Here is a 23,869-nt window from a genome sequence, read left to right as displayed (position 1 = left end):
GAATTTAGATAGACCTGACTGTACTCTCTTACTGATGCTTGAGAGAACTTTAAACAGTGTTCCAGTAGAGCAGATTCATTAAGAAACTATCCTGTAAGAAGGAGATGATTTTACAATTAATGTGGAGCTAGAAAACAACAGTACAACTGAAGCCCTAAGACAGGTTTCTTACAGGCTGGCCTACTCACAACTTGAGAGTTTGAGCAACTTTTCATATGTTGCAATATCAGCGAGAAAGTATTTTATCACTTCTTTTCAGATTTTATCTTTTAGTGACTTCAGCCTGTCCTTTATTTTAAAATACATGTTTACAGTCTGTGCTGCCCTTCAGGTTAAACATACTACTTATAAACTGCTGCACACAGTGACAAGTTTCAAATTCAGCTTATTTATGTTGTAGTCATGACATCATCTATTTTTTTGTTCTTGTTGTTGGAAACACAATGCTTGCTTTTTGTGATGGGTTTGTTGTTGTGTTTTTTTTAACCCTTCTGGAATTTCAGAATAGGCAAAAAATTTTTGTTAGGATGTCACAATTTTTTTCTGGGTCTTGGTTCTTGAATGTTTACTCTGCTGTAGACAGTGGTAAATGAAGAAGAAATGTTTTCCACAGTTGGCTGTTAGTGAAAACAGCCATGAAAACAGGAAGGTTTCATCAAAACAGTCACATTGTTCAGTGTAATGAATATAATGCAACTCAATCTGAGTTTTAATAAGAAGCTCTTTCTCCACATCAGCTACCAAGCCTGATTAATTGTTAGCATTTCTCTACTTCTTTCACATTGTCAATTAGCTTTTCTTTGGTGTGTTCTCCATGCTCAGTACTAAACCAAGCTTTAAACTGGGCCAGTTGTATTTCACATAAGAGTGAATCATCTTTGTTTTTCTGTGAATAACTTAGTAAAATAGCAAAATCAAAGGCTTGTTGAGATCTCAAGGTCAGTTTGAAACTTCATAGCTGTATGTGATGATTCAGCTTAGATTGTTTTGGTGAACATCCTAGTGAATCTGAGGTTAAAAATTCCAAGATGATAAGATGGCCCTTGTTTTTAAAGTACATTGCCCTGTGACTGTTTCAACTTTTATTTCCTAAGTAGTGACCAATCATGCTGTTGCTATTGTAGGAAAACAGTTGAAGGCAAGAGCATTTGAAGCCACACTCTGTGCTTGTCATAATCCTGCTTCTTTTTGATCTGAGATGGCAGTTGAAAAAAAAGTTTGATTGGTTGGCTTTGGTGATGGGGTTTGGTTTGTTGGGGGTTTTTTGTTTTGTTTTGTTTTTTTTTGACATAAGCCTTTTTTTCAGGGATTTCTTTTTGTATGCTTTCAAAGAAAACAGTAACTTCTGCTGAGAGACGTATATTCACAGCTGTAGGAGGGTGCTTGCATAGTTAAATTCAGCTGGGCTGCAGTTAACCTTAAAAGTGATGAACCAGACATGCTCATGGAATACTTCCACAGCTTAGTGTCTAATGATTGATCAATAGCTGTATTTATGTGAAACCCAAAAGCACGGGTTTATTTGGCATCTCTGTAAAGTGAAAGATCTTTATGTTATTCTGCAATTCTCCATCTTATCAGGACAGCTGATGAACAGTCACTTCACATTGCTTAAATCCTTGTGGAAAGCAGGCTGTCTTGCTGGAGTGAATGTGTTTGTGGGTTTTCAAGCTCTCCTGTTTTGCTGTTGCATATGGTTTCAGGAAAAAGTAATTTTCCTTTTTTTATCTTGCTGTTCCTATGCTTGTGGGACACTTAGGTGTAGGCTGTGAAGTCAAAATGAGAAGTGGTCTGCACTCCACTTGTTTGGTTGGCATGAATGTACCTTACAATTAAGATGACTTTTGTAGAGAACCCTTCATGGCTGTTCAAGATTTAAGTGCTCAGTACCAATGGCTTCTGTCCATTTGTGTGTAAACTATTTCAGTTAGCAATGTTTTATAAAAGTGTATGATTGTTACAGAGACCTAAATATAAAATACAGGAACACAATGTGTCATGAAGAAAAGGATTCTTTTTCTTCACATTTGCCTTCTTCAGAAAGCGGACTCTTACAGTAAGCTTTAGCCGAAGTAATTGTTTATATGTCCAAGATGTATACCCAACCTAAAAGAGCATTGAATGGCCACACACTGATATGTGTATCACAGCCATAATGATTTCTGAAGTAAGGGTTGTTGCACGTAATGGAGTTTTAGTGAGGTCACAATGAATCAGGTTTGTGACTTCGGGGCAGCCTCTGCCTTGTTCACTGTGACCCTACTGATGTGCTGGGAAGAGGCAGAACAATTATCCTGGTTTTTGTTTAAACACTTCTGGAATTCACAAAAGTAGCAGAATTTTAATCAAAGAAGAAAATTATGTCCAAACTTAATATGTATTTCAAGTGATCTGACATAAGGAGTTTTGTCCAGCTGAGTTGCAGAACCATATTTTAAACATATATGGTTGTGATATGTTGAATAATACGACAGAACTTTACTTCACCTCTGACGAAAGCACTTGTGTAGAACATCAGTGTTCATATAGGTGAACATACAGAGTTACAGGATAGCCCATGGCAGTCTTTTGCAAAAGCAGATAATAATATTACTGGTGACAAAGTCTAATTGCTTTTGTATTATAAAGTAAAGTAGTGCATGATAACTTTTAAAATCTTAAGCAGACACAGAATTAGGCAAGGTTGTTAGAGAGAAGTTGTCTTTCATTAGACAGATGTGGTTGAAGAAAATAGATAAGATTTGGATAGTAGCAGGACTTGCTGGAAAGGCCCTTGCCTAAGGTGAAACTTGTGGTAAAACCTGTAGTGCCTCTGCTGTGCTTCTGTAGGAGGCCCACGCCTCACTCACGGTGCAGTAAAACACACACCTCCTTGTAAGCAGAGGTTCAGCCTTAGTCACTGGGGTAGAGTACTATTTTAAGCTCTCCTGGAAGGTTTCCTCCTGGAATCCTCCCTTCCCATTGTTGGTTCTTATCTTTCTCATCTTAACTCAGTTCTCAAGAAGAAAGTAATAGAAAAATAAAACATCTTTTACTTGTCTTCAAGCAGCCTTTTTTTTCAGAAGGGAAAAGGCCATTTATTTTTAATCTTAAGGTTGTCACATAGATAATTTCTTTTATTTAGTCCCTCAAAAATGTGACCAATTTAATTTTAAATCTGGTGCTAGTGTATAACTTGCCATCACATCAGCTTTATCCTTATATATCCAAAATCTAACTTTCCAAGATTGCAATTGACTGTTGATTAATTTGCTGGCCATTAGATCCCTGCAATTTGTTATAAGCTCACATTCTGGCTCCCCCCCACCTCTTGGTTTCTCCTCCATTTTGCTTACTAATGTGCTTTTGTGCTGGAGCTTGGCATACTCATTGCCAGCTTCCTTCACTCTTTCTGGGACCTTTTCCAGTTTTGCTCATTTAATGACATAAGCAAACCCAATACAAAGCTTTATAAAAGCCATGTAGTTGTAGCACCTGTTTATCCTTCAAGTAATACCCTTCTGTATGAATCCCAGGGAGCATTTTAATGTGGGAATAATCTGAGTTGTAAAGCTAAAGGGAGTGGAAAAATTCTTTGCTGTTGGTGGACTGGGAAAACCTGTTTCTGTGTTGGGGGCTCTTTCAAATATTAGCAGAAATTATTATTACTAATTGAAATATTTATCAGTTAGACCATATTTTCCTCTTTTTTTCCCTTTCCTTCCCTCTACCCTGGTAAAGTTACTGGGCTGGGCTTTCTTCTCTCAGATAACAGCAGAGAGTAACCAAAGCTTCATAGTGATTACTTAGACAGGACATACAATTTTATCACGTTTTCCTGGAGATTCTCTCCCTACGCTCAGATACGTGAGGAATTTTTAATGGGTGAGAGCTGCAGAGCTGGAGAACGGGAGGGTAGGATGTACTGCAGGCTGTGTAGCAGCAGTGTAAATTACCTGTGCTTAAACAATAAATATCTGAAATTCCTTTTGAGAGTGCATGCTTGGCTTCAGTCATATGTAAGTATCTTTCTACTTCTTAGATGTTTGTCTTCACTTAAAATAAGTAGAGGCACAGCTCAGAAATTCAGAGAATCTTATGTGTTAACAGGAGTCTTGTTTTTGCCATGGAAATTACCTTAGTCTGTGAAATGCTGCATTGAGCTCTTAGAGGGGATATGGTTGTTTTCCACAAATGGATTACATGTATAATGTATTTACTCATATCTTGTTCCAGATAATATTGATTCTAGGTAGTATAATTCTTTAAAGCATTTGGGGTTTTATTTAGTAATTTTTTTTCCAATAGTAATCTGATTTTCATCCCCCTGCCATTATAGTAAGGACAGTCTACTGGTGGTTAAAAAAAAAAAAATCAAAGAATGTCTTTACTTGTTGGAGGACTAAAAGAGTATTTTTTCCTCAAGATCAGACTCCCAAAGGAATAGCACTTTTAATCATTCAGTGCAATGAAATGGATACAGAAAATATTAATAATACTGTTCTGAGTAGTCTTTATCAGACATACCTATGTGTAATAGCTTTTCAAACTTGTTTTTCTTAATTTGATATTAAATGAAAAAGTCTGGCTGCTTTTTAGACTTCTTTCTTCCAGTGATAGTCATAAGATGCACATGAACAAAGAAAATTTAGGAAAGCTTTCCGCAGTATAACTCTTGCTCCGTCTACTGAAGAGTCCAGTGAAATCTTATCCTCAAGCCTGGTATGAGCAATGAGGGTTGAGCTAATATAGATGCTGGAATTAGTCAGTGGAAGACATTATTATTATCAGAGAATGTATGCCTCCAGCAGTGTTTGTAGTCAGGCTAAGGGAAATCTAATTCCACAGCCTGTGCAAAGTAGACTGATTAAATTGCATTTAAAGGTCCTTTTTAAGAAAGATTCTTGCTCATCCAGTGCTTGCTGAAGTATAGCATTCATATAAAAGTCAAGTTTGATGTTTCCTAAATAGTACAAGATAACATTATTATTGCTGCTGCTATTATTACTGTTGTTATTATTAGTTTTTTGTGTGACCTTTTGTAAAACTTTGTATTTTGGTATTGTGTACAAGCCTCTTCTGTTACTCATTAAATTAATTTCCTAGTGGTGTGTAACATTACGTTTCAATAAAATTATTTTCAAGTGAGAGGCATCAAGCCTTCTGGAGTGATGTAGAATAGACAAAGTGGACTCCTCTATCCATCTGTTTGTTTTCATTACATTCAGAAAATAATTTCTCACTGAAGAAGCTGAATTAAATACAGCACTTGAGTATTAGATTGGAGTTATGATCAAGTGAAGTGTTAATGGTGTATCAGTCATTTTCCTAACATGGTCTTGATTTAACTGAAGATTAAACTCAACAAGTGACACAGGAAAAGAAAAAAGCAGACTGGGTACTGTGAACTGTCAAGTTTATTGCCTGGGGTTATACACACACACATACGTGTGTATATATATGTGTGTGTGTGTATATATATATATATTGAAGTTATGTATACCTCCAGATGTCTTCTACCCTTTCTCCAAAACTGCCTGATTTCAGGTCACCCGTTGGGTCATAGGACGGCAGTAGAAAATGAGTAGATTCTTTAACTGTTGGTTGAAAGAGAAAAATATTTAACACAATAGTTGTCATCCTCAGAGGTTGGGAGCATTCTAGTTAGTTTGGTAAATTTAAAGAAAAAATAGAGTTCCCAGCGAGCCTGTGATAATTCGGAGGTTGCAATGCTGCATAAAGGGTATGTGGTCATCTCTTCTACCATCATGTGGCTTTTCTCATCTTTTAGAGGCAAGGAGCATTTTAGCACTGTGGGTGGAAAAAGGACCTTTGGCACATTGGTGGTGGAAGACAGAACAAAACATTGCTGGAGCTCATCCTAAGACCTGAAAAAATTCAGTTGTGTCCATTTGAAAACTGCTTAGAGGTGATTTTCCTTTAAGGTTTGGGGACAAATTCCCGGTTTCCAGTAGGGAGGTTGGTATGATCCCCATCACCTGTGACATTGCCTTCAGGTCCCCATGACTTCCTCTACTTTTATGACTTTCCCTTCCTTGGGACTGAATCAAATTAGTTCCTGTTTTAATATGAGACAGCATCTGATTCAGTAAGGCACTTCAGCTGGGGATTTCTAGGCATGCTGCTCTAGTATTATCCAAACTGTTTTGACGTCCAGCTCTGGACAGAATTGAGAGTTGCCCCTGCTAATGGTGGGCTGAAGGCTGCTGTTGCTGCTACTGGTTATTTGATGTCTCACCATGTAGATGAAGAAGTCTGAAATGCCCAGTTTTTACAGCCTGCAGTCTGGGCTCCTGTGTAAAGCCCATAGCTGGGGATCTGGGGTTCCTCACCCACAGATTGTCAAGGACTGTAGAGAAGGTCATACATCTTATCTCTTACTGTTGGATTGGCTGCTTATTTTAATACTGTATTCATTTTGAATACATACTAGATTTGTTCAAACCTCTAATCACAGATTACCTGGCTTGTTTTATTAAGAATTACCTATATATGTGTGTACATTATTTCTTCCACATTTTCCTAAATGGTTGTTTCAATGGTCTAGGTAAATGCAGTATCAGCTGGTTTTAATATTTCCTTTGCATCCTGTGATTTTTTTTTTCTTCCTTAGCCAAATTATGTTACATGGTCTATTAAATTTGTTTTGTTCATTCTTTTCCTTGTACTTGGTTTTTACATCTCAGTTACACTCATGTGTGATTTCTGTCCATGGTTTGAATTCAGCACATTGACATCTGTGTGCTGTATGTGTGTGGTTATCAGCATTCATTATCTACTGTATCACTGTGTCTTCCAGTGTAAAACAGCTAAAGAAATGTGTTCTTTTTTTCTAGCTCTTTTACATACTTTGCAAAATCTTTGAGGAATATTGCTGCTGTTTGCTTTTTTCCATATATAAATTTAGCTTCCTAGTTGCATGTAGTTCTGGAATGCTACATTGCAGTAGTTTGTAATCATGAATAATTGAAGCCCAAAGGTTAAAACAGGGTGGTTGCACAAGGGGCTCTGTGGATATTGTAGTCTGAGCTCTGTGAGACATGCCCTCTTTGATCATAAGATAGGTCCAAGTGCTGGATGCTGTTTGGACAGCTTAAAGTTAAGCATAAATCTGTGCAAGGCTGGGAATATATTTGCTAAGTTGGAATGTGGTATAGCATTATCCAGAGAAAGGCAAATAATTACTATTGCTCAACTGAGGACATTTTATTTGATCTGTTAATTAACACTTAAGTGAAAAACAAGGTAGAGAGCACTCAGCAGAAGACACTGTTCATTTTGGTGGTTTGAGTTCACCATGTCGCAACCAGTTGACTTGGATACATTCATAATCTTGCTGTGCTGTAAAACATAGGTGGTCTTCTGAAAGCATAAACTAAGTTTAGTGGTGTCCTTATAACTTTATCTGCATCTCCCACCATCAGGTCATGCTCTGTTAGCCTGTTCTCAGGAGACAAAACTCTCGTAACCAAATGCTGCTTGGGTGCAGGGTTGCTGTCCATGCCAGCTAAGGTGCTTCCTCCTCTTAGGAAGGTATTCTGATTTTCTTTTGTGAAAGTATGTGTTGCTCCTCAGAGTCAGCCTTGTGTTTATGAAGAAAAAAAGTCTGCAGAATGGTGGGTCTGATAAGATTCTGGCTTAAATATGAAAACTGTTTGTCCTTGACAGATGAGGTCCATTATACCCTCTGCAGCTCAGTCTTCTGAGGCAAGACATGTTACTGACAAGTCCTTGGCTGCAGAGTGATGGACCAGCACATATTATCAAGCCTTGGAGATGGAGAAACTAAACTGCTAGGCTCCAGTGTAAGAGGCCATGAAAGTGCTCTTCAAGTCAGGAAGGATTCCCTGCCCCTTCTTTGAAGGCTCTGTGAAAGGGCTTGAGATAGGCTTTGTTAATCTGCTGTAGATCCATGCTTTCTTTTATTCCCCTCTTCTGTCTAGGCAACAAGTTAATTTTGAGAATTACTTCTAGTTATATTTATTTTGTATGTACTATATTGTATGAAGGGAATTGTTAAGATGAGTCTCTATATTCTTTAGATTACACTTCCAAGATCCCTAAAAGGACAACATCAAGAGAATATGGGAAAATCACGCTGAACATTGCGTAATGGCATTTGAAACAGAGCTTAATGTGATCCTTGAACATTCCAGAGTCCTGTATTGCCTGAGATGGTTTCTTTCTAGGACATGTGTGCATCAATTAGTATCTACTGCTATCAGGTTAGATATTTTAATTAGTCATCGCTTCACTTTTGAGAAGCTGTCTTTACTTCAGGAAGTTAATAAGACCTTGAGGTAAGATAGTCTTCAAAATGAGATGATGATCTGTCTTGATGAATTCGTCATTGGATCTACTGAATGAATGCGGTAATGGGTATATGAAGACTTTAGAAATACTGTCCAGCTTGCTGAAGGAGGAACTTTCTCTTTTGTGTAGCAAAATGTTGGGGTGCTCCTTTGCCACTCATGTCAGCCCTAAAGGGGAGCTTCTTGAGCTCGCATTGTGTGCTCTTCTGAGGGTAAACAACATGAGTAAGCAAGCCTTGTTTATGGGATTGTTTTTGTTGATTGGGGACTTCTTGTGTTTTGGGGGGTTGTTGTTGTTGTGTTGGTTTTGGTTCTTTTCTGAGTCCTTGCATGTTTTTGCCTTGTTGTGGAATGGGAATAAGTATCTCCTAGTTAAAGTTTCACTACTGGTGTTAGTTTGCCTTTGTATTATCAAGAAAAGTAGTGTGATCAATTTTCTTTTCCATGTTCCTGTCCTGATAGCACAGTTCCATGAGAGTTTAACATAGAGCTGATGTGATCCTGTCTTCCCAGTGCTGGGTGTTGCCCTTTTGTCCTTGTACCTGTGCTGCTGCTGGGGAGGTGTCAGGGGGTGCCTGTGCTCAGGGAGCTGAAGGTGACCCTGACAGTAGAGTTACGAGGGTTTCTCTGGCTCAGCTGCCTGTGCTGTCCATATGTCCTGCTGCTCCAGCAGTAGTGAGGTTGTAGGTGCATGTGTGGGCATGGGAGCAGTTTTGGGGCAGCTTCAGTAGCTGTTGTGCCATGTGCAGACTCATCCAGAGTAGGTATGCAATGGATAAGGAAAAAATGCTCATTTCATAAACTTTGAGAGGAAGAATGAGTTGCAGTTCACAGCCTGGTCCCAATTAGCTGCTGTATCCTTTCCTTCTGTAGGAAAACGTCAGCTGACCCAGAAGAGCGCTTGTTTGATCGTGAGTGTCAGACATGCTTCACACTCTAATCTGGTCGCTCTTTTGTGAGTAAACCTTGCCTCCTGCTGCTGTTTTCCTCGTCTGGAGGCAAGCCTCAGGTTTCAAGATTGCAGTCTCTAGACTGTAGAAACAGCCGTTTCCTCTCAGTTTTGAAGTTGGATATTAAAGCATTTTCTACTTCTTGAGCCTTGCAAATGCTTGAGGAGCTCCATGTGCTTGACATGATCCTGAACTGTAGGTTATTTCATGTCTCCCTTTTTTTGCCTTTCATCAGGCCATTTGAAAAATGACCTGGCTGCATCATTTTTAAGTGCAATAAAAACTCCTGCCAGTTTCCTTAGCCGGAAGTTTCGCTTTCTGGGTGTGTTTCTGTTCTTGTTTGGTTGGTTCAATTAACAACCAACATTTGCATTTAGTTTTCTTTTTGTTTCACAGGGGATTTTTGAGCAAACTGTGGGTGCTGTGGCATTCAGAATCAGTAGTGCCCTGCAGCTGCCTGTGCCTCAAAGTGCTGGCAGGATGTCCTGGAAGGGATGGGAATGCTTACTGGGAGCTCTATGCTGGCAGGTTTGAAGATCTCATTAATAAGGCAAAAAAGATTGGCGTGGTTAAACTGTTCACTTCCTGAGGAAAGAGCAATGGCTGACAAGAAATGTTGAAAGAGCTCTTGTGTGTGAAGGGCTGTGTTTAGATGTGTCCAGGAGGCTGCAGGAATAGTTTTGTTCCTTCCTTCCCATGAGTGCTTTCCTTCAAGAAAACAGTTTTGTGTTAGGTTTCATGGGTGAGGGACATTTGACATTTTATTTTGACAAGATAGAAAATGTTTTACTCTTTTGCTTGATAGGGCAGATGGTAGTTTTTAGTACTGTACCAAATAAGAAAAATGATTAAACAAGAGGATTTTACAAAAACTTTATCCGTTTTTTTCCCTCTCATGTTGGTTCCACCTGCGGTTTACTGCAGCAGCTTTTAGCTGGCTTGTCTCAGTTTTCATGGAGCTACAAGGGAGGGTTCGGTTTTGTCCTAGCAATTAATGGAAATGATATGGGGTGACTGTCCTGAATTAGCCCTGGAAAATCTTGTTTGTGTGTTTGGGATGAGTCAGGAAGGAAAGTGCCAGGTTGAAATAACTGTGCCAATTCTGAGTGAAATGGAACAAAGGCAGGAAGGTCCTGTTCTGCTGCACCTGTACGCCTGGCCAGGCTGAGGGCTTCAGGCCCAGGGAGAGGAGGAAACATGTTAGGTGAGTTCAGGTTACAAGACCTGATTTCATGCTATGGAGGTATTTGTTTTTCTGAAATGCTTTGGCTGTCATCTTGGGGTTGGCCCTGCACATTTCTAAGGGTTTTTTATCTATCAAATAAAAAGGATCTGTAATTCCATGTGATAATGAACTCCACCCTTCCATATGATGTTACTGCAGTGTTTATTAAAAAAGGGAATGAGCATACTGTATCATGCACAGGATTAATACAGGTTGGTGTAACCACATGAAAATGAGAATTATTCTAAAGATCCTTTAATATGAACTTCTGAAACTCCTATTAGCTGTGTCTTGTTCTGCACTGTTTTCTTTCCTAGATTGCTTCAAGTACAGAGCTGTAAACATTGCATCCTGTGTAGCTTGAGATGAGAAAAACAATTCTGTCTCAAAATTGGCAAACTTATTTCTGTATGTCTCACATATGTTGAGCACTTAAAAGACAAACAAAAAACAAAACAAAAACAAAAACAAACAAAAAAAAAAATAAAAAAAAACAAAACAAAAAAAAAAACAAGGCAAAACTTCCATGGGGCTTAGATACCATAGTAGCAAGCACAGATTAAGGTTTACTCAATGCTCAGCATAAATTTACCTGTCACCCGTGTACATGCCTGCTTTTGGGAAGGGAACACTATTTGTCTATTAGCATTGGGAGATTTTATTTCGGCTTGTAGTAGAAATGTTTTCCTGTTACCATTGAAGATGTTTTTGTGAGATACACAATATTACAACTGGGACGAAAAAGAAAGAGATGCAAAAATAAAATGAGGAAGTTATTTTGTTTATTTTGTCTCTTGTTGCTGTATAGTTTGACATTATTAAAGAAGTTTTTTATAAAATGTTTTTCAGAGTTGCAGCATCAATTAATGAAATGTTTGTGTATGCTTGACTCGGGCCAGCTTTCTTCACATTATTTTATCTTAGATAGACTCAAGCTATTCTAGATGATCATGTCTGGCATTTTTACATATTATGCAAGTGATCTAAAGAGAAGGATGCACATGTTTGATTGTTTCCTTTTTGCACTTTTTGAAAGTGTGCATGAGGAGGCACAGGGGATGGGTACATTCTACGTTCTGTCACAGATTTGTCTGATTCTCTTCTTTGTCTGCATTGCACTGATCTTGGTATCTGATATAAAAACTGTAACTACTTCTTTCCTCACTCTGCCATTGTTGCTTTGGTTTTTCTTACCTTAGTCCTGCATACTATCCCCTCTTTGAGTGGGGAAGTTTGGTTGCTTTGCATTTTGGTGGGTTTTTTAAATAGGAAAGTTTTTATCATGCATTTACAATCTAGTATGCATTTAATTGCTGTTAAGAAATTATGAAAAAAATCATGTGTACATACATTCAGTCTTTTAAATTGGCCCTTCCAAAGCACTTCTTCACTTGTCTAAGAAAAATTAGATAGTGCTCTATTAGAGCAGAGGTGGTTTAGGAACTGTAGTATGATGTGATAGATACTTGTGGCAGGAGTAAGATGTGGTTTTGTGCAGATGTGAGGCTTACCTGGAAGAGGAGGAAATCCCCTTCTTCTTCTGCCCCTAAGTGGGGATCAGGTCCTATAATCGTGTGCAGTTTGCATCATACCTGTACCACCAGCATGCTCTTGACACGTAATGCAGAACGAGCTCATCTGAACATCTCTGATGGTTTCTACTTTGAGCTTCACCAAGAGCTTTCAAAAAATTGGACTCTTTCTGTTCAGTTTGATGCTTCAGCAAAAATCTTTGTTGAGGTGGCTTGCTAGAAGCTCCTAGGTCCTTAGGACTAGTGACAGAGAGCAACAAGACAGCAGCTGGACATCCAGGACAGTATTTCACACCTCTGTCCCCTTTCTTTTCCCAGCATTGTATTTTAAGAAACATTTAATTTTATGTGTTTATTTCTGGAGACTTTATTTTATATTGACATAAACTGAATTACAGGAATCATGTTTGTGTTGTACAAACATGATTCCTAGGGGGAATGTTTCCCCCTATAGTATACATATATTAAGAGCAAAACTGTTGCAGATCAGAGCTATTTAGAAGACTGTCTTCTCAACCCTTCAGATACCCTCTGTCTGGGCTAGCTATTTTGAAAAATGCTCATGTGTATGGCACATGCTTGGAAATGGTAGGAGTTACGAATATAAAAATTGTCTGCAAGATACTTATGTCCAAGACAGTATAGAAAATACTGAGTGAGAAAAGTGTGATAATTTGCCTTTTGTAGAACTGCATGTGCAGACTTTGCTTGCATGGGCTGGCTCTACCAAGGAATTTGCCTTGTGATAAATCAAGATGGGGAAATTCAGGACTAAGAGGCTTGTTTAATCAAGTGAAATGTGTTTGTAGGCAGATTGATGTGTGGAAATTACCCTCTTACTATGAAAGACTATTGAGGCCTTCAGTGTTGTTTGAATGAGAAAGGCTTTGTGGATTGGTGACTGGAATGGTTTGGGGGAATCTTTAAGACCAAGCTGTAGCAGCGCTTAATATAGATGATGTTGTGAGTTTGATTACAGTGTATAATCCCTGAAAGTACTACTCCAGTGGCTAGTAAGTGGCTAAAGGATGCTGGATTTGTAAAGCAGTGAAACTCACACATTGTACCTGCTTGGTGGGGTTAGTTCTTCTGCACTTTCTTAAAGATGGTGTGGCCATCAGGTCATCTTGCTTTGGCAAAGTTACCTTGGGTAAATAAAGAAAATTATAGCTTCGAGAAGCAATGGATCAGATTAACTTGCTTGTGGTCTTACTGCCCTTGGCTTTCTATAACAACTCTGGTGGAATATGTCAGAAGCAGACCTAGTATGGAGCAATAAGTGTTAATCGAGCTCTCTTCTGTTGCAATTTAAAATTGAATGTTAGAAATACTTTTTTGAGATTCCTGAAAAGGTGGATTTTGTTTTGCATGAGTTTTCTTCTTTTGGACTACTGTGCAAAATACCTAAATACCCTAGTAAACTGTTTCAGCTCTAAGCTTGTTACTGCTTCACCCTGAGAAACATCTAATTTTGTGTTTATTTCTAGAGACTTGATTTTACACTGACATAAATTGAATATATTGAATCATGTTTATGATGTACTAGTAAGGTAGTGTTTCCCACTACATTTATATATATATATATATATATATATATATATATATATATATGTAAATAAAATCAGACTAATTAAAATCCTGTGTGGGAAATCCAGCTTGTTGACTGGAATTGTTTTTGGATGACAGTAAACTTCAAGGAGAGTGTTGTTTTTCACAGCCCCTTTGTTTCCAGCACCCTCAAAAAATTTCTCAGAATGTGGATTGCTCTACTGAAATGGCATTTTAAATGGCCACATAGTAGCTGATGCATAATGAATGAATGTATTGTAATGGACCAGAAGGATCTGAAAACTATGTAGCCTGGCCTTCTAGACAGTGTGGCTGTTGCGTACTTCTGTGAAATTCAGCTTTAGTATTCTTTGGAAATAATCTCTGAGATACTGTTATTTGACCTTGGTTTTAATTTTTTTTTCAACTTAATCTTTTGTTTCAATTTCACTGAATGTTGATTTCTGGAAGTTGATAAGTTTATACCTTAAATTCCTTAAATTCCTTACATTCTAGCAATAGCAAGCTGTTTATATGCAGAAAAAAGGCCTGTTGCAAGAAAAATTTTAATTTCATTCAGTGCTGTTCAAATTCAGAAATTGTATATATTTAGTTATGTATGGCTCACAAACCAAGAAATTTGACCTTCTTTATGCATGATTTCTGTCATCCTTGGGCATAGCTGCAGAGAATAGTTGGTTGACTCTGACGAGAATCTGTTTGAGAAGGAATAATTAGGAGCCATCCAGAGTGGCTTAGTTTTTCTGTCACAAAAAGACCAAAATCCAGAATGATCATGACCATGAACCTTGTTACTCTTTTTTCTCTTCAGGTTTGGTACTGTTATACTGTCATTTTTTTTAAATAATGCTTTCCCTGCTCAGTCTGCATTGAAATGAGCTATTCTGTGAAGGCATCTTCCTCTTTGCTCATGGCATTGGTTGAGTCTATCCAACTGTTTGTCAAAGAGATCCCTTCAGGTATCTGCTGGGAGTAGTCTAATGCTGTGAAGCATATGAATGGCAACTGATATTAGGATTGCTAATGCTTCTGGTAGGCATTGTATTTCCTGTAGTGAAGATCTAATTCAGTGAGTAAAGAGGCTCAAAGACTTCTAAAACTAGCTTGTGTAGCACAGTGCTGTAGCCCTGGGTGGGGTTCCAAGTACAGCTGAAGTATTCATTGTTAAGGCCACACAGATACTGATTTTGCAGGGTGTATTTTTAGGGGAGACTTTTGTTTGGGCTGTGGTTTATCATGTGGGGCTAGTGTCCAGTGCTGAAGGAATGTTTCAAAGCCTTTTTTGTCTGGAGCTCCCCTTCTGATCTTCTTTTTCAAAGTCCACAGAAAATATTTTAATGTTGTGCTTCTAAAGAATAAATATTATTACTAGCGTGTTATTTCACAGCTGAATAAATTTGTCTGCTATACAGAATCTAAAGATGCCTGGCTTGCTTGGTTCTCCAGTAATTTGGAAAACAGTTTAGCAGTGGGAGTACAGTAGTATTTTGCAGAAGGACTCATGCAAAGAAAAGACAAACAAAATTATATTTAGGGCTGTTCTCTTGGCTGTAGTGAATAATTAATAATGCTGGAGGTGATGTAAGCAGGATTGTGCTACATTTGGGAAGAACATTCTGGTTGTGGTATACTCCTTCTTTTTTCCAGTTGTGTTGCAGCTGTTTGCTACTTTCCCCAATTCCACTACTGCTTATGTCCTGAAATAATCTTGCCTGGTTCATTGGGACTGCCTGTAAGCCTGTGTTTACAGGGGATTGACTTCAGTCTCCAACAAATGCAGACTGAAGCTGGAAGTACTGCTTTAAATTCTGGTTGTGTATGAAAAGAATTCCATACAGAATGATGGATGAGATCAGCACAGCCCAGCATTAGGTTGGGTATTGGGAGAAGCAGCAAAATTCCAGCTACCCTCAGACTGCTTTCAGCTTAAGGTCAAGGATCTAGGAACAGGCTTGTTAGTGCTCTGTGCAAAGATACCCACTTTTTAATTGAGGCAGTCAGTAATGGGAAACTATTCAGGTGTCTGTTGGTGCTTTATGCTTAGCTGAGAGTAAGTATGCCTTTCTGCTACAAATCTAAAAACTGCTCTGGGAAGATATTCTTTCTACCTCCAGTATTTGCCAGCTTTCAAAGTCTGTAACTTAAAAGATTGGAAGCTAAATTTTGTCTGTTAAACATTTGTACCCATCTGCCACTCTTAGAAAGTATTTGAAATACTGAAACACTTAGCACTCCTTTGACATTTTTCCTTGCTTTGGTTTCTCCTTGGAACAATTCCAAGCCCCATCTGTAATTTGCCCCTTATATACTTGGAAGTTAGAGTACAGAAGCAGATTTCAGTGACTAGCATTTAATGTGGGATGGTGTGTTGGCATGCATTAAAAATAACTTCCTTATAGTTCTTCAGACTTCAGAGATTTAAAATATTTCATGCGATCTCACGGAGTTTTAAAGAATAGTTATTTTTAAATAAAGATGTAGATAGTTAGGTACTTGTTCAAGAACTTAAAAAGATTCAGACATGTTTGGGGAACAAAGTTTACTCAAAAAAAAATAATGTCATTTGACTGAAGAAAGTTAACAAAAAAAGAGTGAACCCGTGTTTCCAAATATGCCAAGGTACAAATATATTTTGCACAGTGTATTTTTAAAAGACTAAATTTTATTATAATTAGACAAAATTATCTGCAGCATAGAGCTATACTGTGTGGTTTGACATGTTTAAAAGAATCTGTAATGGATTGTAAATTATTTCCTAGGTATCTAGTTTTGCTTTTGGAGCTGGTAAAATCTTTCTGCAGGCTTTTTCATGAGACATATAGTGAACTCTGCCCAAAGGCAGCATTTTCTCCTTAGGCTGCCATCCAGAGTTATCAGTAACATTGTAAAAGTTAAATAAATTACTCCCCTTTACATCTTTTTATAGTTGTGGTCTATTTTGTTTCAGTTATCTAAAATCCAAGTAGCTAAAGTCCCAACTATTTTGTCTGCCTTGCAGCACACCTCTGTGGATGGATACACTGAACCACACATCCAACCTATCAAGTCAAGTAGCAGACAAAACATCCCCCGATGCAGGAACTCCATCACATCCACAAATGAAGAGCATCCTCACATCGGAAATTATCGCTTACTGAAAACAATAGGAAAAGGAAATTTTGCCAAAGTGAAGCTGGCAAGGCATGTGCTTACTGGAAGAGAGGTAAACCTTGAAAAGAAAAGACTGACAGTCTGATTTGTTTTCTTTGGCTATCTTTCTAATAAGTATTTCTTCTAGAGGATGTTTCAGGATATAGAAGAAGTTACCTGACATGCCTGAGTTTCCACCTATCCACCCACACGCTTTTTAAAATGTAGCTTCTTGGTGAAAGGATCAAAATGTTTGTTCTACATCAAATGGTATTTTGGGGCTGGGAAGGTGTCTTTTCATCCCCAAGCATTTCTAAAACTGAAGAGAAATGTATTGACAGGCAAATTTCATTGATATTAGTGATCTGTTAATAGATAAATCTGATGTTTGGAGGGCCTGAACAAGATAATGTTGTTCAGTCCAAATGCAGACAGATGTATAAAAGTGATTCCTTGGTGGCAAAGTTCCAAGCTCCTGCTGGTAAATCTTAATAGGTTTGAGAATTTTACTTGATGAAATGTGTAGAAGTAGACACACATGCATGTTTTAGAGGTGCATCTGTGTTCTTGCTCACAGAGGTGCAGTATGGTTTTGTTCAAAACTTCTTCTGAGTTTTGTAATTCATAGCTTTTTGTTTTTGTCCCAAGGTTGCTGTGAAAATAATAGATAAAACCCAGCTAAATCCTACTAGCCTGCAAAAGGTAAGAATAGACAATAACATCTGAAATTCTGTAAACAGTTGAACCATGATCCTTTATTTACTTGACAGAAATATTTGATTCCCTTATCTTGCTAAACAACATTTTTGTGTGTGACCTTGGGAGAGTGTAGTCTCCCTGCTATGATGTGCACATTCATTTGTCTGAGGGCAGTGACTCTGTGTGGTTCCTGTGCTTTGTTGTTTTGCTCTTCCTTCCTCCTCTAGCTTTCCTCTTTGTCAACAGCAACATTTCTTTTCAGTTAGGTTTGTCAGTTTGTCTACATGCTAAAGCAAGATTTAATGCTGTAAAGGATGGTATTCATCTTGGATTTTTTCTTTAATGTACTAATTGGTTTTTTTGTGGACTTACAGTACCAACTTCTGTTGCTTTACTGTGCTTTTCTACATTTGTCTTCATAGTCTTTTGACTTCAGTAAAATATTTGCTGAACTCGGGGGACCTGTGGCAATTAACTTTTTGTGCACAGAATTGACAAAATGAGTGAATATAGTCAAAACAGTGTTCTTTACGCCTGTAGATGGAAATTCAGAAGTCTTTCATAGTCACTGTGATCAAGGTTTTATCAAAACCCTGGGGATTTTTGTTTGGTTTGGATTTTTACTATTTAACTCTGTGTATGTTTTGTTGTGGCTAAAGCACAGAAATATTGTGTTGTCCTACTGGACGATGTAAATTATAAAAATTTGGGGTATTTTTTGTTTACAAATACTAGACTGCTGTTGTCTGTAGCTGTAGAAATGAGAGAAAGAGGCCAGGGGCTTATTGCTATGCTTTTATCTCTGGCTGCTGCTACAATTTATTTTGTTGTGTAACTTTGGTTATGGGGAGTTATAAACAGCTTTGCTTTAATTTCTTTTTTTTTTCTTTTTTCTGTTTTATATTTTATTTGCTTTAATGTCTCCTTTGTAGTACTTGAGTGTGAGTTCTTCTGGATTTTTTTTAATTCAACCTGCTGTGCAGTCCATGCAGAAGCTTTGCTGTTAAGTCCTATATCCTGTATTAAGCAAATCTCTTTGCTAGTATTTGAGCTAAAGAAGTGAGACCCACAGGGTCAGTGTGTGACAGAGCATATTGTGGAAATCCTGTGCTGCTCATGTAGCTTATTTCCTAGCTAGCTTGGTGTTCACATTTGAAGGGCTGGGTTTGTCTCATTGTTGAGCAATAAGAAGCTAAAATATGTTAAAACTTTCCTCAAAACTAAGCGAGAAAAGCTCAGCTTTGGGACAATAGTTTTAATGTTAAATTGTATTTAATAGAAAAATACTTGATAATAGTTGAATGAACCATTCCAAGTATAAATAAGTCTTCCATAGCATACAAAAGATGCTGTTACAATGCACAAATAGTACATAAAATACTCATGCAATAGGACATTGGCTGTTATTTGGTTTTTTTGAGTGGGAAGCTGGCAACAAGTCAAACAGTGTTAGGTACTGTTAGAAGCAGCTTGTAGCAGAACTAAGGATAGACATTTAAATTTAGTAATTTAACTGGAATTTCATTCTTCAGTAACTTCTAGGTATATTGATTCCATGCATCTTCTGCTCACATTGAAAAATTGGGTAATTTGTTGGTATTGTGTTTTCATTTGTAAAATACTGATTATGGTTTTCATAAAAAATAATCTTTGTTTTGAAGCTTTATATGTCTTTAGCTGTGACTGAGTGAATGAATACTGATTGCCTGAAAGCTCCTAAGTAAACTTAAGCACAATTTTTCAGTCACTGAAGCAATTGTAAATAAAAGGCAAATAAGAGTGAGAGGGTGGTTCATTAGCATGCTTAAGATAATTTCTGTTAGTATTTTAGTGGATCATTTGTGGATTGTTAGTAAAATAATAAAAATTCTTGTTCTGTTTTATTAAATCAGTCACTCTTTTTTTCTTTCTGCACTGAACTATTACATTTTGTTTGTGAGTCTCTTTGTACTATTTAGTAGCACTGCAATGTGAAGTTTTATGATTTTGTCATCAGCCTTATACTGTACAAAGGGCTGTTTAACTGGTTGGGTTGTTTTCTTCAAGAGGCAGTGTTGGGAATGGGAAGCAGTGATAGTAGTATTGTGTTGAAGGAACAGACACTTATCTAATGAAGATTTATAGAGGGCAGTGGAGTATGTTACTGGCTCAAAAACGCCACTCCTGAGTTTGAACCCATTTAAATTCTCCTGGTTGAGGGGATGGTCTCTAGAACTTCAAAGCTGATAAGTTTTGCAGTTCAGCAAAACTTTTAGATCATCAGTCATTACTGATTATTATTAATCAAACAAGACAAATTTCTGGTTGTCTTGGGTGTAGGGTCTTTTATAAAACCGTCCCCTTTCCATTCACCAAAGTATGAAGGATACTGAGTGCAAGTCAGTTTTGCTACAGTAATTGCTACTGACCTAATTAAGTGAAATGAGTCATCGTGTCTTCGCATGCACCATTCTGTTTTGTAAACAGAAATATTTGAGCACATACTTCACTTGCTGGAAGTGCTACACAAGCTGGGTCTGTAGTTAGTCATGGGTATAAAAGCAAAGTGTGTTTCGTTTCTTCCTAGCTGCTCACCAGTGGTTTTCATGCCCTGTTGTATTGCACAGGGTACTTCAGACAGAGTTATTAGTTTGTGTCATGGCCTAACATTTGATGGCTTAAGTTAGCTGACCTTGTGAATTTTTAATTTTGCTTTCTTGTCCATGCAATGTGATAGCTTATGTTAATGTCTTAACTTACTTTGTATTTCTGACTCCAGGACCTCTACCTCTTTAAATAGAAAACCTATGTTGAATTAAGGGTCCTGCCTTTCTATTTTGTTTTCAGTTTGTTCGGTATAAGGTTACCACTGTACTCAGTGAGCATCTGTTTAGAGCAGAGCTGGCTTTATTGTTGACTTGCAGTCTTGATAGTAACTTGTACTGATTTAGCTTTTTCCACTGTCACTACTGTAATTTGTTTCTAAATGTAAGTATTTTGGTTTTGTCATAACACAAATTTGTATCAAAATAGCTAGTCTATTTTTCATGTTTGCTACATGAAAATTTTGTCTTCCACTGGCTTTACCAGGGATGTTTCTGAAACAGCATTCTGTTACTCTTCTGCAAACTGCCAGTGGAACAGAAGGTGCTTTTTTTTTTCATTAATAGGTTTAATTAGGAAATGGTTATTTCACATATGCCCCTTCTAGGGGTCAGCAAACTTTTTATTCTTTAAACATGTTTGGACCCTCTAACTTAAGTTCCTTCTGTTGTTGAGAAAAGCAGAACAGAAGTAGTGTGGAAGATTTGGAACAATTTCAATGCGTTACCTATTGAGAGCTGTGCTCCTTTTGCCACATCCCTTCTCAGTAGCAGTTTAGAAAGTAGAACAGCTTTCAAGCACATTTTTCAAAGAAGACAAAGCCTTGCTTAACTGAATATTTTCAGTTTGTTATAACTTTAAAAAGTAAATCTTAAACATAGGTATCAATCTGGCAGCAAGTAGAAATGTTGTTAATGGTGTGGCAGATCTTTGCTTTCTACAGTTTGTGCCTTGGAAAATTAAGCTGGAAGCACGGGAAACAATTTTTCAAGTCTTGTCGTTTTTTCCTAACTATAAATTTTAGAAACAGAGTACAGTGCTGTCTGTCTCTTTCTATAAGTGATGCTTTTGAGGCTGCAGCACTTTTCCAGCAAGGAGATGCTTGTTCAAGAGCTTTTTTTGAATGGTAGCCTTTTTTAAGAATGAAGAGTGATCCTGTAAATATGTGGTAGGGTGGTGAGAGATAAGTCAGGAATATAAGTCACTTATACCTTCTGAGAGAGAAGGACACTGCTGCTCAGGAAAATACAGGTGTGTCTGAATTCTGAAAATGCTGTTTTTTGTCAGTAAAATAGATCATAATCCTGCAGCAGGTTGCCTTGTCCTCAGAGAACAAACATCACTGTTCTGTCCAGATTTTTGTAAGTTTAACTAACTTGGCTTTGTAGGAAATAACTGTGGTCTTTTTGCTTAAATACCTCTATATGCAAAGAGGTGTATCCTGAGTGTTATTGAGGGGTGTAGTGGCTATTGTTTAAAGGTGTTTATATTTGTAAATACATGACTTTTGGCATTGCGGGTGTTAATAGCCAGCATGCTTCTGCATGGGGAAAGCATGGGGGAGGAGATTTATCTCAAAGTATTGCTTCATGGCATGCAGAGTTGCAATATAAAATCATGTCCTCGAATATTGTTAAGGCTTTTATTCAGAAATACTTGTGGAACAGAATTTCTTATCACTGTAAAATCAATTTGAGTCATGAACCAATTAGAGTCTTGAATCAATTAGTAAACTTCTAAATCTTGTGAGAGTATTGAATAGAATAATGCACGTCTTTTTTTTTTTTCCCCAATTCCCATGTAGTTTACATTAAATATAAAAATGTGAGGGTTGAAGTTATTTTCTATAGAAGTCTCATTTTAATCCAGTTTATGAAGGTATGAAGGCTCACTGCTGTACCTCTTACAACAGCATTCAATTATGACATATACCTCACAGACCAGTCTTAAGTTATGAAATATCTTTCCAGTCTTTAGGAGAGGAACTGATTTTCCACATACCTGCTTAGAAGCTCTTCTGATGCTGTACCATCCATTGTTAGATTTATTAGCTTCTGATTAGTTTATGTTGATTTAGCTGAGAAATTTATTCTTGTGCAACAAATTCCAATACTTAGAAAAACAACAAATTCACAATGAACATCCTGGTGTGGTGATTTTCCTTAAGAATGGCTGATTTTACGAGGAAAAGAAATTTGCTGAAGTTAATTCTGGTGCATAATATTACATACCCTTGCTTTGTGTTTTGGACATAAGTAAACTGCATCTGTTCATATTTGCTCAGAGAAATGCTTTTGTAGGCTTTCCTTCCCTCTGAAATTGTTTTAGTGGCAGTTATAAGGCAAATGCATAGTAACCAGTGTGACATACTTAAACAATACAAGTATACATCTGTAATATTATTACTTGAGCTGTAGCAATTGTACTTTATCAAAAGCTGAGTGTCAATAAGATGTTGCTCTGTAGTCTTAACTTGTAGAATTAATGCAGAATTTTAGAAACATAAAATACCCTAAAGTGCTACTCTTTGAGGGGCTGTTCAGTTTCTGTCTTGCATCACTGTACCCTTTTGCAATGGTTGCATCTGATCAAATGGGACTAATTTTGAAAGTCGATGGAGAGATGTCTCTGCAACATGAGAGGAACAAAACAGCGACAACACACTTAATGTGTTGAGCCCAGTTTCTCTCTAAGGAGGACTGTAAGATGTTTCTAAAGATGTTTCCAAAATGTCTAAGCATTACACTGAAGAGTGAGCATTTCTTCATTTATTTCAGCATCCTGCGTTAGTGCAGTAAGGGACCAAAGAGTATGCAGGATATTAAATAGGGACTATGCTGTTCAGTTAAACAGTGCAAGCCTATCAGTATTGCCAACCTCAGGTACGCAGCACCAAACTGCATAGGCATTTTTGATTTCTTTCATTTGCCTTCTTTCATTTGCGCTCCTAGGTTAATCTTGATGCACATCTAATTAATAAAGCTGTGGATGGTAGAAATTTAAGACCAATAACCTCTTGTTTATGTTAAAAAAGTCTGTGTGAAGTATATATACTGAGAGCTTTAAGTTTGTCCAGTTGTTTATAATTATGTGATTCAGTGTCATACAGCAAACTTTCAGTAACAATAAATCTTCAGGACTAGGGGGAGAGAGGGGGCATCACTGCTGCTTGTGACCAGTGTAAAATTTGGTAGTTTTGGGAAAAGCAAACTTGCCTGCTTCCAGAGACAGCTAATGGTCCTGAATTGGCCTGCTTCACCTCTGTGGAGCAGCAGGACTTGGAGGATGTCAGAATTCCTGGTAGCTTATTCCATTTGAATATATGTGTGTGACTTTTATCTAGAGCTGCATCTTGTATTTGCAGCTACAGTTTTGATGTGTTCAGGGTAGTTGGCTGAGCTTGTCAGTCACCAAAGAAATGAAAGAGAGAGTGAATACTTGTGTGAATAATCTGTAGGGTTGGTCAATGTGGAACTCCAGAAAGAGCTGTGCAACTTAGTGTGTCTGTTTGGATAATGCTTAAAAATTAGTCTGGTTTTGGTATGTAGTTATTTGTAGTCGTTATATTTATTTTAATGCATATGATGTAGTTTGTTTTCTGGAGTTCACTGCACTATATTTGTCTATATTTTATGTTAATGCTACTTTCTATGGCCTTTTCTGTCTTTTTCTTGCAATTTAAAATTGCATATCTTGTGTAATTTTTCCCTAACAAACACATTCTGAGGAAATTGTCCTGCTTCCTTGACAGTTGTTTCGAGAAGTACGAATAATGAAGATTCTGAATCATCCCAATATTGGTAGGAGCCCTGCATTTCTGCAGACTTTTTTTTCTATTATACTGTTTACATTTTACTCTATTTGGCTGTA

The 23,869-nt window shown here is 37.5% G+C and overlaps 1 protein-coding gene across 7 annotated transcripts in view; it reads left to right on the top strand.

The window, feature by feature from the left end:
• The window catches only part of MARK1 (microtubule affinity regulating kinase 1), a 57,214-nt gene that overhangs the window by 5,728 nt on the left and 27,617 nt on the right, over nt 1-23,869 (top strand). For 5 of the 7 annotated variants that reach the window (XR_005954846.1, XM_041464226.1, XM_041464224.1 and 2 more), the window contains exons 2-4: nt 16,587-16,790; nt 17,366-17,419; nt 23,751-23,799. Coding sequence is in view for 5 of the 7 variants with exons in the window: in XM_041464226.1 (XP_041320160.1) it covers nt 16,587-16,790; nt 17,366-17,419; nt 23,751-23,799 (307 nt within the window). In the remaining 2 variants the exon portion in view is untranslated. Of the gene's footprint in view, nt 1-16,586; nt 16,791-17,365; nt 17,420-23,750; nt 23,800-23,869 lie in introns of those variants that run through there. The other 2 variants (XM_041464230.1, XM_041464228.1) reach the window with 2 other exon arrangements.

The sequence above is a fragment of the Pyrgilauda ruficollis genome, unplaced genomic scaffold (assembly GCF_017590135.1).
Source record: "Pyrgilauda ruficollis isolate IOZ18807 unplaced genomic scaffold, ASM1759013v1 scaffold175, whole genome shotgun sequence".
In the NCBI taxonomy this organism is placed as follows: domain Eukaryota; kingdom Metazoa; phylum Chordata; class Aves; order Passeriformes; family Passeridae; genus Pyrgilauda; species Pyrgilauda ruficollis.
Note: the sequence above shows the minus strand (reverse complement) of the source record. Positions and strands in the feature narration are given on the sequence as shown.